At 43.6% G+C, this 13,904-nt stretch overlaps 1 protein-coding gene across 2 annotated transcripts in view; it reads left to right on the top strand.

Annotated features, from left to right (window-relative positions):
• The window catches only part of LOC118564488, a 72,425-nt gene that overhangs the window by 33,585 nt on the left and 24,936 nt on the right, over positions 1-13,904 (top strand). The window contains exon 1 of one of the 2 annotated variants that reach the window (XM_036142677.1): positions 9,628-10,506. The exons of the other annotated variant lie outside the window; for it this stretch is intronic. Coding sequence (XP_035998570.1) covers positions 9,653-10,506 — 854 coding nt within the window. The 5' untranslated portion in view covers positions 9,628-9,652. Of the gene's footprint in view, positions 1-9,627; positions 10,507-13,904 lie in introns of those variants that run through there. 2 annotated transcript variants of the gene reach the window in all.

Raw genomic sequence — 13,904 nt, 5'->3', positions numbered from 1 at the left:
ATATGGCCATAGCTACATTGGGTTGAAGATTAGTATTCATTGCTTCTGACAATGTTTTAAAGATGGTGGACCAGAAGGTTGCGAGGGCTGGGCATGACCAGAACATATGTGTTAAGTCAGCCGGAGTGTTTCGACACCTGCCACATCTTGCATCTGTGTTAGGATATATTTTAGCTAGTCTTGCTTTGGAATAGTTAATGTGATGTAGGACCTTAAATTGTATAATGTTTAGCTTGGCACAGAAAGTGCTGTTGTTTACTCTTAGTAAAGCGTTCTCCCAAGTGTCCTTTTCCAAGTCCTCCCCCAGCTCATCCACCCAGTCTGCTCTGATCTTATCTAGAGTTGTGTTTTTAAAAGAGAATATACTATCACAGATTCTGGAGACCAGTCTTTTAGAATTAAACAGAGATTTTAACAGATCATGTAGACCAGAAGGCGATGATATGTATGGAAAGCTGGGATCATGATGTTGAAGGAAGTGGCGGACTTGGAAATATTGAAATAAGCTAGACTGAGGGAGGCCAAATTTATGTGATACATCTTCAAAGCTTCCAAAGGTATCATTTATGTACAAGTCCTCAAAATTATGAATGCCACGCCTCTGCCAGAGAGTAAATTCAGAGTGTATCTTAGCTGGGAGGAAAAGGTGATTATTGTGTATGGGACCCAGATGGAGAAGGTTTTTAAACCCAAAGCTCCGTCTAAGCTGAGCCCATATTTTGAGGGTGTTTATGACTATAGGATTGTTAGTGTATTGTGAGGAAGGAGGGGAACGCTGGAGGTAATCAGGGCTCTGAGAGAAGTGGAGAGCAGGAGGTGTTGGTCCACCAACACCTCCTGCCTGGTCAAGAAGGCTCACCAGCGCCTCTTCTTCCTGAGGACACTGAGGAAAAATCAGCTATCCTCGACTATCCTGGTGAACTTCTACCGCTGTGCAGTAGAAAGCATCCTGACCAACTGTGCAACAGTGTGGTATGGGAGCTGTACTGTTGCAGAGCACAAGGCACTGCAGCGGGTGGTGAAAGCTGCCCAATACATCACTAGGACTCCACTACCCACCATTGAGCACACCCAGAAGAAACGCTGCCTACATCGAGCTCCCAGCATCCTTAAGGACTCTTCTCACCCAGCCCACAGACTGTTTTCTCTCCTGCCCTCCGGCAGGCGTTTCAGGTTCCTCTGGACCAGAACCAGCAGACTAAAGAACAGCCTTTTCCCCAGAGCTGTCTCTTTATTGAACTCTAACCCTCACTGATAGACTCTCCTCTCCCTCCTCACACCTACCTCCATTTTGTTATTCTGTTATTTACAAGACTGTAATGTTCACCTGCACTACTGACTGTTACTACTGTAACAACTGTTTACATGCATCTTGCACTACTAACTATGACTGAATATTGATTTGCACTGCTGACTGTTTATTCACAGTACCAATTGTCTACATATACATCTGCAATACCGTACTTTAACTGTAATATGCAATTACTTTCCACTGCACTTTAATTTAAATAGCTTCTGTCCAAACTTTATTTAATCATTTTATAGTGATAGCTTCCTGTATATCATGCTCACAATTCTGCCTATAGTAATAGCCACCTGTACAAATATTCATAGTACATGTAAACTCTGTTATAATAACAATCATCTGTATATTATGCTATTGTACATATCTGTAAAACTCTATTTATAGTAATATCCACCTGTATATTATATTCGGTACATATCCAGCTGTAAATTTAGTTCACAATACTAGTTATCTATATATTTTTCTCATAGGACAAATCGATCAGTAAAATTCTGTCTATAATAGTATTCATCTCTATATTTATTCAGTACATATCCATGTCCTGTACATATGGAACCATTGTTTATCCTGCACTTGCTGCTATTGCACTTCTGGTTAGACCTAAACTGCATTTCGTTGCCTTGTACCTGTACCTGTGTAATGATAATAAAGTTGAATCTAATCTAATCTAATCTAATCTAAATTAGAGTCTTATCAATAGACTTAAAAAAGGACTTAGGGAGATAAAGTGGGATACATTGAAACAGGTAAAGAAATCTGGGGAGCACGTTCATTTTGATACAGTTCACTTTCCTTGCCAAGGATAAGTGAAGTAATTTCCATTTTTTCAAATCTAATTTAATTTTCTCAAATAACTGACAGAAGTTTTCCTGGTAAAGATTCTGCATATCCCTTGTAATATTAATGCCCAGGTATTTAAAGCCATTTTTAGACAGATGGAACAGTAGGGCACCATCCTGTATTTGAAGAGCCAAGTCATTAACAGGATAACATTCACTTTTACTGAAGTTCAGTATGTACCCAGAGAGGGCGCCAAACCTCCTCAGGGTGTGGATAATATGAGGAGCACATAAAACAGGGTCAGATACATACATTAGCAAATCATCTGCATAAAGAGATACCCTAAACTCTCTACCCTTTCTAGTGATCCCAGTAATGGATGGTGATGTTTTGAGAACAATAGACAGGGGCTCTATGGCCAAGGCACACAACAACTGACTGATTGGACAGCCCTGACGGGTGCCCTTTGACAGCTGAAAGTACCGTGAGCTTTTACCATTTGTGATTACACAGGCTTTGGGAGAGGTATACAAAAGTTTAACCCATGAGACAAAATTAGGGCCATATCCAAATTTCTTTAAACATGCAAATAAATATCCCCATTCTACCCGATCAAAAGCTTTCTCTGCGTCCAGCGAGATAACCACTTCAGGTACCGCGCTGGACGCAGGAGAGTGGATAACATTTAGGAGCTGATGGATATTTGTAAATTAATGGCGGCCTGAAATAAAACCAGTTTGGTTTCACGTTGTGAATTGTTGTTTCAAGGCGTAAGGCAAGGGCTTTGGCCAAGATCTTCACATCATAGTTTAGGAGGGAGATGGGTTGGTAAGAGCCACATTCTTTGCTATCTTTACCTGGCTTAAGTAGGAGGGTAATTGATGCTATAGTCAATGTCTGCGGGAGTGACCCATGGGACAAAGTCATTAAACATATCAAGTAGAATTGTTGATAGTTTATTAGAGAACATTTTAAAGAATTCTATAGGATATCCATCTGGGCCTGGTGCCTTGCCACTCTGCATTGCTTTTATTGCAGTAATGATTTCCTTACAGTTTAATGGAAGCTCGGATTCAGTCCTTTGAACCGTTGTTACAGAAGGAGCCTGGAGGTTATTGAAGAAATGCTCCATGTCGGAGCAATTATTTGTCATTTCTGATGTATACAGATTCGAGTAAAATGAGGCAAATGTGTCCTTAATTTCTTCTGGATCAAAATTTAGGGTGCCACCCTCTTTGTGAATTTGCGGGATTTGTTGAGAGGCTGAGCGGCACTTGAGTTAGAGCTCGGGGGAAGGGGAGACAGAGCACTGAGCATCAACCATAGATATTCCTTTAATAAGCTCCTCTTGCTTATTTCTTTTCATCCTGTTTATTTTAGCTGAGTATGCTATGATCTTACCCCTAATCACCACTTTTAATGTTTCCCACGGGACAGAAATTGAAATATCTTTTTTGTTGAAATTTATAAAGTCCTCTATTTTTTGGGATATCATTTCACAAAAGCTCTCATCAGCCAAGAGGTTTCTGTCTAATTTCCAGGGGGAGTGTTGTAACTGATAGAGAGGGAATGCAAGATCAAGTAATACAGGGGCATGATCTGATTCTACTATAGATGAATATTCAACTTTTTTGACAGAGGGGAGAAGGTTCTGGTCAATGAAAATATAGTCTATTCTGCTGTATGAGTGATGTACATTTGAAAAGAAAGAGAAGGACTTACTTTGTAGAAATAGAAAACGCCAGGGGTCAACACCTCCTATCTGGTCCATAAAAACTGATAATAGTTTGACCTTTTTAGAGAGGTTTGTAGTTTTAGAACTCAAGTGGTCAAGTGTTGGATTCATCACACTGTTTAAGTCCCTGCCGAAAATCAACTGTTGTGAATTCAGATCTGGGATTAGTGATATGATTTTACCCATAAACGTTTCATTGTCCCAATTCGGGGCATAGATATTTACTAGAACTACTGGCTTGTGATAAAGGAGCCCTGAAACCATCACAAATCGTCCCTGTGGATCAGAAACAACAGCAGTAGCATTAAACTGAAAATGTTTATGGATTAATATAGCTGTTCCACAAGTTTTAGAATTAAGATTTGAATGGAACACATGACGGATATAGGCAACAGCAACCCCCGCTACCCCATGAGGGATTAAGTGGTTTGGAAAATGGATGGATGGATGGATGGATGGACGGAACACATTACCCACCCATCTCTTTTTAAGTCTGACTTGATCTTTTAACAATAGGTGGGTTTCCTGTAGAAATGCAATATCACATTTTAAAAACTTTAGATGGTTAAATATCCTGGCTCTCTTAACGGGCCCATTTAAACCCCTCGCATTCCAACTAACAAATCGTATAGAAACCACTTCTGCATTGATACGATTTACCATGTTTAACTAGATTAAATATGAGATGGGAAGAAAAAAAATAATAATAATAATAATAATAAAAAAAGTTAAACAATGAACTATTAGACTGTACAGTTAGGCTCTCTTTATCTCTCAAGCTAGTAGAAAAGAGTATATGCTGCAAAAATACGTTGGTGTCCCTTTTCCCAACCCTTCCCACAAACAAAAACAAAACTAGAACTAAGCCTATACTAAGCCTATGCCTCTCTGAGGCAAGCTGCAGGCTAAACACTATTTCGAAAAACTTCCAGAAGCACATTTTCCCAATACTCAGGAAGGCCCCAGTCCCTATAATAAGCTGTGTTGGAATCTCTTAACCTCAAAATTGAAACAAAAAAAAACCTGATGGTTGAACATCAGGATAACTAACAAACAAGTAGGCACACATATAAGAACGCATATAACATTGCATGCCGCAAAGGTGAACTAATATGTCATTGACATGAGCTGATTAACCATCGCCGAAATGAACAGTGCAAAACGTGTCACAGAGCCCTACCGGCCCCACCGGTTCCGCGGTCCATGACATGTGCGATTGTACATGCACCACTGAGTAGCTAAAGTATGTGCAAACTGACATCACCTTCTGAGAGACTGAAGATACTCAGATAGGAAATGCAATATTCAGTGAAACAGAGGAAATGCGCAATGAAAGGGACAACTGCCCATTACATGAGATATGATGTATTTGGTTGGTTTCATGTGGACGTTTAGACTTGATGCTAATGTTGTTTTAATTATCGTTCATGCAGGTTGGAGATGTGCAGCTCAAATTTGAAGAACTTATGTCAAGCTACGAAATCACAGAGAATGAAAAGTCAGAGATCAACCTTGAAGACAGAATGAAGTCTCTCCAAAATAAGCTGATGTTAGATTACCTAACACAGCACAATATCCCTGCCTGGTCACAGTGGGCTCTGGATCAGGCCACTGGATATGTGGATCTTTCCCTGACTGAGCGTTTCAGCGTCTTGGAGGCAGTGGCCAAGGTTACACTGGAGGGTGACCCTGATTTTGGGTCTGAACACATTACAGGACAAGACAGAAAGAATAAATTCTTCCTCAGTTTGCAAGATCAGCTGCAGATCTCTAACCCAACTCTGGCCAGACAGATTTTAGTAAATATTCTTGAAGTGACTTCTGTGTTGCCTAAACAAGGCAAGGAGATCCTCAGTCAAATACTTTTCAACAACATCTGGACTCCAAAAGAAATCTACCTTTTCACGGGACGGACCCAGGGCGTTGATCAGGAAATAGTTTCAAAAATCCTTCATAGGGTATGCACCTATAAGCTAACCTACAAACAGGCTCTCACAGCTCTGAGTCACCAAGATCCTATTGGATTCTTAGAAGACTGTGTATTATGTGAGCTGGACAAAGATCATAAAACCATCTTGGGTGAGATGCAAGAAAATAACTATCCAGAGCATCTTCTGTCCCAACTGGAAGAAATCCTTCAATACGTTGAAGCAATGCTGCCGATATGTAAAGGAGTAGAACTAGAGTCAGACGTGATTGAGGATTGTAAAAGTTGGATAGTTTCAATAGATTTTGATGAACCCAACACTGATATGTTAAAGAGCATCCTTATTGTCATGTCAATAGCTGTGAAGCAATGCACCGCCTTCACCTCTTTAAGTGGAGAGAAGGTTCCAGGTTACTTCCCCAGATTGACTCAGCTTGCATCGCTGCTGTTACTGCTGCTACCTCAGTCCGGAGGGAAGAAGGGATGCCTCCTGGAAATTGGAACTGGTGAGGGTAAGACGTGCATTTTAGCCATGTTTGCCACTATCCAGGCTATACGAGGTACAGCAGTGGATGTTGTGACCAGCTCCCCTCTGCTTGCAATTCGAGATCAAGATGAGTGGAAAAAACTCTATGAAGTGTTTGGTGTGACCTCATCCACTGTTCCTCCACAACATCAGGCTAAAAGTTCCTTTGAGGATCATGACAAGCAGCTTGAAGACGCTTATTCCATGCAAGTAGTTTATGGCACAGTTTGTACCTTTGCTGCAGACATACTGAGGCAAGAATTTGAGAAGAAAACGACTCGAGGCTGCAGGAAGTTTGATTGCGTGATTATGGATGAAGTGGACTACATGACGCTGGACAGTGGTGTTCAGGTGACATTCTTGTCACATCAAGCCAACGGCCTGAGACATCTGGAACAAGTCCTGGCAAGCATCTGGGCCATGCTGTCTGTCTGCCGACCAATAGAAATATTTGAAACAGGAGAGATCCAATGGGGAACTAGGATCCAGTACTGCCACAAGGTTGCCAAGCAAGCTGTGGTCGGTTCAGAATCAGACTTTTCAGACGATGACATACTGTGGCTGGGTGTGAAGCTGGGGCTTTATTCTCAGGAGGATTTGGAAGAATTAAATAAAGCAATGAGTCAAACTCAAACAGAACAAGAAAGCACTGCAGATACAAAATGTAAACTCCTTGGAAACATCATGGCCAAGTTGGGACACCAAGAGCAGTATCAGCTGTTCAGGGAACTTGAGACCGCAGTGCTTGAAGGCGTGGTGGTAGATTGTTACTCACTTGTGAACAACAAAGCCAAGCTGTATGGTAAGAACAGTTCTTCCAGAGATCCTGACATCCGAATGCTTCTTCTGGAGAACGGATGTGCCTGTGAGATCATGTCTGAGAAATCACTCACTGAGTCAGCTGTTGAGAATGTAAAGTCTAGAATTAAATATTCTAGTGAGTGTTGCCTAGACTCATTGGAGAAAACTAAGGATTATATTAAGGATTATATTGTGATTCCATCTTTCTTGAAAGAATACGTTGAGAATCAGTTACCCATTTTTGCAGAGAATGCTTTGAGAGCCATTCAGATGGCACCAGGCAGAGAATACATGATTGAGAAGGCCCCAGAAGCTGACAGACCTGGTTTCTGCAGTGTGGACTCTCATCATTACGATGCCATAATTCCTGTGGACTTCCAGGCCAGTGGGGTGCTGGAGAAAAACAAGCGCTGGGGCGAAGGCCTTCAACAGTTTTTGGAGATGAAACACCAACTGGCGATTTCACAACTGTCCAATGTAACAAATTACATGTCAAACGTCCACTTCTTTAAAAAATACCTCACTGGTAAAGGCATTTTTGGAGTCTCTGGGACGTTAGGAGGTGAAGCTGAGAAAGCATTTCTAAAACGGCAGTACAAAACAGCCAGTTACGTCATTCCAGCTCACCGCCATAAGAAGCTAGTGGAACTGCCTGCAGTTCAGGTGAGTGGAGGAAAGACGGAGTGGATCCAGGTGATCTGTGACACTACATGGCGAGCAGCAGACAGAGGGCAAGTTGTTTTGATAATCTGCGAGGATGTCAAGACCGCAGAGGAGCTGAGGAGTAAAGTATGTGTGAGACGGCCTACCGAGATAACCATGTACACAATCAGTGCCTTGCACAACATTGAAAAGGAGACTTTCCAAAAGGGACACATCATCATTGCTACAAACCTTGGAGGCAGAGGAACTGACATCCATGTTCACCACGAAGTCAATGAGTGTGGAGGTCTCTTTGTGCTTCTCACATACTTCCCTGGAAGTCACCGTGTGGAGAGACAGGTGTTTGGACGCACTGCTCGCAAAGGAAACCCAGGGATGGCGCAGATGATACTGGACCAGGATCTGCTAGCACCAGCATACCAAGGCCATTCAGTGGAAACCATGAGACAAGTAAGAGAAGAGTATGAAGTCAGGCGTTTAGATGGTATGGAGAAAAATGAGCTGTTTCAAATTGACATGAAGGAAAATCTGTTCTCCACATTTTGTGAATTTCTTGGTGGCTTTGACACAAATTACACTGAAGAGGAGAGGATGGATGTCACAAGGCTGAAGGTAAAAGATCTTCCTGAGTGTTTTAGGAGCCATCGGCAAAAGTTTGATTATGAGATAGCAATCAATGCTTTGAAGGAATCGTGGGCTTTGTGGCTCATCCTCCATGAAGAGCATCTCAGTAGACGAGACGAGATCCACGTCCTGAAAGAAAACCTCATTAAAGATTTGAAGAAGACTGCTGGTCAAATCTTAGAAGGGAAAAGCAACAATTTCTATGACTTCATCAAACTGGCAAAAAGCAGAACTGAAATTCACCGCAGCAACAAAAATGAAAGTGACTTTGGAGCATTATCTTACTGGCAGAGTGCTGAGCAGTGTGATCCTTTCAACAGTGCTGTGGCTCTTTATAACCAGGCATACATTACAATCAACCTGCGCAGGAGCGGCTATAAAAATGAAGCAATGCAGTTATTGGAAAAAGCAAAGACTGCTGTGGATGTGTACCTCTCAGAATCAACAAACACCATGGTGTTCTACAATATGGCAGTGACTAAAGACTTTTTACCCCACCACAAAGACAGCAACCTGCAGACGCAAATAAAAGCTAGAATGAGCGTCTTCAAATGTTGGAAAGGATATATTAAGAATGCCCTGAAAAAGCTTGAGGAAATTGCCAGCAGCGAAGGAGATGCTGTCTTAGAAGACTCCAGTATTTACACTCTGTCCAAAGACAAAGACCCCATCACCACCAGTGAACTAATGGTACTCCACGAGTTTGGCCTCTGCGTTGTGTTTGAGGTTAAAAAGAAGCCTGAGTTTTCCATTGACACCTTTGTTTGTTTCTGTCTTGGGGTTCTCCAAGTTGCAGCAGGTGTTCTTGTGTGTGCTCTGTCCTATGGAAGTGCCAGCCAGTTTGGACTTGGACTCATCAATGAAGGCGTTTCTGACATGATTCATGGCATAAAGGGAATGCTAAAAGGAGGCTTTGACTGGGCACAGTGGGCAATCTCCAAAGCCATCAGCATTGGGGTGTCTCTGGTTTTTGGTGGATTGAGCAAACTCACGAGAGCTACAAGTGCTGTCAAAAGTGGAGCAAAAGGTCTGATGACTGGGTCTAAATGTAGCTCCATCATCACAGTGAAAGCATGCTTTAAACATGCAGGAAAATATGCTGTTCAGGAAATGGGGAAGCAGGGGAGTGTCGCCGCGCTGAGCTATTTCATCAACAATGGACTTACAGCTTTATTTAGAAGGATTCTGAACCTTGTCTTCAAGGACAAAGTCTTTTCAATGATAAAAGCTGATAGCCATCTGGAGTCCGCTCTAATAAACGTAATTTGTTCAGCAGTACCAAAGACTGCCATGGAGCAGGGGGTCACTGACTTCAAAATAGACGTGGGGTGTGAGAATGAAATGCATCGATCAGTGGACAGGATGACCCATGACATAATCTCCAACCTGATGATAGACTGTACCAATGTTGGTAAAGTTCTTGATACACTTTCAGAGGTCTGTCGTTCTGTAGAACAGCACATGGACAAACAGAAAGAGATAAAGGTGTTGATGAAGATTTTGGAATCAGCTCAGAACGTCAAAGATTGGATAGAAATGCTGAATTCATTTCCCACTAAACATGTTATTGAAAATACCTTTGTGCCAAAGTTTCTGGAAAGCGTGGAAAAGCTGTCACAGGAAAAGTACAACAATGATGGAAGACACAAATTATCTGATGTGGAACGACTGAAAACGAACTTCCTCCAGATTATAGCCACCAGTGTTTCAGACTCATTTGTTGAAGCATGTTCAAGACACATGACTTCAATCATAACCAGAAAATACATGACCAAAATAAACACTGCTGCTAGAAGTGCTGTCAGCAACCTACTGGGCAGGGCTGACACTCAAAGTTTCTTTGACAACCAGCTGTATAAGCACCAGACTAAAAAGGTCATCCAAAGTCCATGTGCATCTCTATCAACAGAGGAAAAACAGGACCTTCATTGTTACATAGAAGAAATTTCAGACGTCAATCGTCCTGCTTCAGCCTTGGACATCCATGTCCTCACTCAGACTGATGCTCTCCAAGGCAAAGGCATCAGAGTGATAGTTGTGGATGCAGATAATATAAAGCTCTCAGAGGATTATTTTCCAGGAAAGGACAGTTCTGCAGATGACATTGTCCTCCAGCTGAGGAAAGATCCAGAAGCAGCAAAACAGTGAGTCTTGATTGAGACACGTTTATCTCTTGACATGTTTTACTATGTTGTAGTCTAGAAGGCTCCATCAATTCAATGTCAGTTTACTTTATTTCAACTGCAACAATTTCCTCTCTGGACTCTGGGTCGGGTTCTCCCATCTCTGGTGCTGAGGTTGCAGAGGTTATTAAAAAGCTCCTCGGTGGCAAGGCCCTGGCGGTGGATGAGATTCTCCCTGAGTATCTTAAGGCTCTGGATGTTGTGGGGCTGTGTTGGTTAACGCGGCTCTGCAACATTGCATGGGCATCGGGGGCAGTTCCCCTGGATTGGCAGACTGGGGTGGTGGTCCCCCTATTTAAAAAGGGGGGCCGGAGGGTGTGTTCCAACTACAGAGGAATCACACTCTTAAGCCTCCCTGGTAAGGTCTATTCAGGGGTTCTGGAAAGGAGGGTCTGTCGGATAGTCAAATCTCGGATTCAGGAAGAGCAGTGTGGTTTTCGTCTTGGCCGTGGAACACTGGACCAGCTCTATACCCTCAGCAGGATCCTGGAGGGGGCATGGGAGTTTGCCCAACCAGTCTACATGTGCTTTGTGGATCTGGAGAAGGCATTCGACAGGTCCCCCGAAGGGATTCTGTGGGGGGTACTCCGGGAGTATGGAGTACCAGACCCTTTAATAACGGCTGTCAGGTCTCTGTACGACCGGTGTCAGAGTCTGGTCCGCATTGCCGGCAGTAAGTCGGACTCGTTTCCGGTAAGAGTTGGACTCTGCCAAGGTTGCCCTTTGTCACCGATTCTGTTCATAACTTTTATGGACAGAATTTCTAGGCGCAGCCAAGGTGTTGAGGGGATCCGTTTTGGTGGCCTAAGGATCGCGTCTCTGCTATTCGCGGATGACGTGGTCCTATTGGCTTCATCAGGGCGTGATCTACAGCTCTCACTGGAGCGGTTCGCAGCCGAGTGTGAAGCGGCCGGGATGAAAATTAGTGCCTCCAAATCTGAGACCATGGTCTTGAACCGGAAAAGGGTAGAGTGCCTCCTCCAGGTTGGGGAGGATGTGCTGCCCCTAGTGGAGGAGTTCAAGTATCTTGGGGTCTTGTTCACGAATGAGGGGAAGATGGAGCGGGAGATCGACAGGCGGATTGGTGCAGCGTCTGCTGTCAAGCGGGCGCTGTACCGATCCGTTGTGGTGAAGAGAGAGCTGAGCCAAAAGGTGAAGCTCTCGATTTACCGGTCGATCTACGTTCCTACCCTCATCTATGGTCACGAGCTTTGGGTCGTGACCGAAAGAACGAGATCACGGATACAAGCGGCTGAAATGAGTTTTCTCCGTAGTGTGTCTGGGCTCTCCCTTAGAGATAGGGTGAGGAGCTCAGTCATCCGAAAAGTTGCTGCTCCTCCACGTCCAGAGGAGCCAGTTGAGGTGGCTCGGGCATCTGGTCAGGATGCCTCCTGGACGCCTCCCTGGTGAGGTGTTCCGGGCACGTCCCACCGGGAGGAGGCCCAGGGGAAGACCCAGGACATGCTGGAGGGACTATGTCTCTCTGCTGGGAACACCTTGGGATTCCCCCGGAGGAGCTGGGCCAAGTGGCCGGGGAGAGGGACGTCTAGGCCTCCCTACTGAACCTGCTACCCCCGCTACCCGACCCCGGATAAGAGGAAGAAGACGGACGGACAATTTCCTCTCTGTATATTACAGAAAACTTTTAATCCATATACAGAAGTAAAAAATTCTCTGTCCAATCATGCAGACGTCATGCTAATTACATTAATTCCAATTCAATCAAAGTAATTATCAGTGCAGTCAGTTCAGTTTCAGTCTCACTGAAAAATCCACGTTGGTTCACAGGGGCAGCGTAGGATTGTCACAATTTTGTTCCTCAATACGCTTTAGTACTACGTTTTATTTGGTCTTTTCATTACATTGGGTTGCAACCCGGTCATGTGACTATTAAGTTTCCACCAGCTAAGAAAGAACATGGCTGCCATTTTGGTGTGACACTTTATGCGGAAAACTCAACTGGATTTATATGCATTTTGATGACATTTCTAGCAAGAAGTATTAATATTTTCAATACGTCCACTGTGAAATGTCATCAACTTGCACCGAGATTCTGTTACATAAAAAACAAAATTAATATGTATTTTGAATAATTGAATTTCTTTATTTGTCTCCCGTGGGGGAAATATGGTTTCAGTACAGCCCATCAAGAGAAAGACATACACAGGTAGACTGTGTTATTGTTTTCACCGTGCCGCGTCTATGGTGAAACACCCTCGGTGGACCCAGTTCGTTTTACCCAGTCAGGCGACCCCCACTTACTTATTACCTTGAATGTAGGACGCATAAAACAGACAAGTATACTTTTAGTTATATTTTATCTACGTAAAGACAGAGAAACAGTTACAGTCACACCAGCGCTGATGGGCTCCTGATCGGCAGGAAGCCCCGATTACTCATCACACAAACATTATATAGGGATCTCGGTACACACCCATGCAAGGGCTGTACACATCCAAACTGTGACATCAGCAGAGAAACTGTGTCACCTCCGGGGTGGTATCTGATAGATATGTGCCAATCTTTTGGGTCGGTGCCATCTAAGTGTGCCATGCAGTTCTGGGATAAACAGCTCGTTCCACTTGACCTCGTTGATATCCTAACAGACCCCCTGATGATGTGTCTTAATGGCACATCACCAAAGATGATCAACCAGTGGAACGACAACTCTCAGTCTGTCCCTCTCCCAGAACAGTCGGTCATTCCGTCCAGTCCAAGCAATCCAAGCACGTCAGCTTCCGGCTTCTAGAGTCCATTCATCCGTGATCTCCATGGCAGTCGATAGTGCGGCTCAGTCTCTGGGGTCACACAATCTCTGCTGGTGTGCCCGAAAGGCACTTTGTAACAAACAGTCCAGTTGTCCGTTAGCCCCCCCTGTTGGTGTGCCCCAAAGGCACATCACAACGAAAACAGTCCCAAGAAATTGGCCGGACAAACCACAATGGAAACATCTTAGCATCAGTCAGCATGAATACTTCATAATTCAGCATTTTTTACTCAAGACCACAGTCCAAGCATTTAATCTACAATTTTGGGTTCATCTATTTGAGCTAGGCCTGTTTTAGGTTCCTATGCGCACATTATTTTAAGTTTACTTTAGACTAGATAAGCTAAGACTGTTCATTAATCAAGGCCAAATTCGTCGACTCTACCTCCACCCCGAAAAACCTCCTACTTGGTCCTCCACCCCCCATTCCCATGGACAAACATCCATCACTTTCAAACCTCACAAATCCAAGAGTACCAGTAGGGGGCATCAGAGGGCGTCTGAGTCTTCAGCAGAAAAAAACATCTCTAAGAAATGGCAAAAAACTGATGGAGCCCCAGTCAAGGGCACTCCCACTCTGGGCCAATCTGAG

The sequence above is a fragment of the Fundulus heteroclitus genome, chromosome 11, assembly GCF_011125445.2.
Source record: "Fundulus heteroclitus isolate FHET01 chromosome 11, MU-UCD_Fhet_4.1, whole genome shotgun sequence".
Taxonomy (NCBI): Eukaryota; Metazoa; Chordata; class Actinopteri; order Cyprinodontiformes; family Fundulidae; genus Fundulus; species Fundulus heteroclitus.
Note: the sequence above shows the minus strand (reverse complement) of the source record. Positions and strands in the feature narration are given on the sequence as shown.